Source organism: Brassica oleracea, unplaced genomic scaffold (assembly GCF_000695525.1).
Source record: "Brassica oleracea var. oleracea cultivar TO1000 unplaced genomic scaffold, BOL UnpScaffold13658, whole genome shotgun sequence".
Classification (NCBI taxonomy): domain Eukaryota; kingdom Viridiplantae; phylum Streptophyta; class Magnoliopsida; order Brassicales; family Brassicaceae; genus Brassica; species Brassica oleracea.
Window position 1 is genome coordinate 1 of NW_013630177.1, and position 463 is coordinate 463.

Below are 463 nucleotides of genomic sequence, written 5' to 3' on the forward strand. Positions count from 1 at the left end.
TTGACAGAAAGTCTGAGGCTTTTTCTAGCAACTCTATCGCCATGGAACGGATCTTATCCGAGCTTCGCTCCCACATCACAAAGGTATTGGCTGGAGGTGGAGAGGAGGCGGTGAAGAGGAACAGAAGTAGAAACAAGCTTTTGCCTAGAGAAAGGATTGATAAGCTTCTTGATCCTGGTTCTTCTTTCTTGGAGCTCTCTCAGCTTGCAGGACATGAACTGTACGAGGAACCATTACCTTCAGGTGGAATCATCACAGGGATAGGACCAATCCATGGCCATCTTTGTATGTTCATGGCAAACGATCCCACAGTAAAAGGAGGGACTTACTATCCCATAACCATCAAGAAACATCTCAGGGCACAAGAGATTGCTGCTCGGTGCAGACTCCCTTGCATATACCTAGTTGACAGCGGAGGCGCTTACCTTCCGAAACAGGCAGAGGTTTTCCCTGACAAGGAGAA

At 47.7% G+C, this 463-nt stretch overlaps 1 protein-coding gene across 1 annotated transcript; it reads left to right on the forward strand.

Moving 5' to 3' along the window:
* Window positions 1-5: 5 nt before the first annotated feature.
* On the forward strand, window positions 6-458 carry LOC106322295 (methylcrotonoyl-CoA carboxylase beta chain, mitochondrial-like; the record flags this gene model as incomplete). The annotated part of the gene is made up of 1 exon (XM_013760387.1): window positions 6-458. A coding segment is annotated over one exon (453 nt), but the record flags the coding sequence as incomplete, so codon positions are not given.
* Window positions 459-463: the final 5 nt, after the last annotated feature.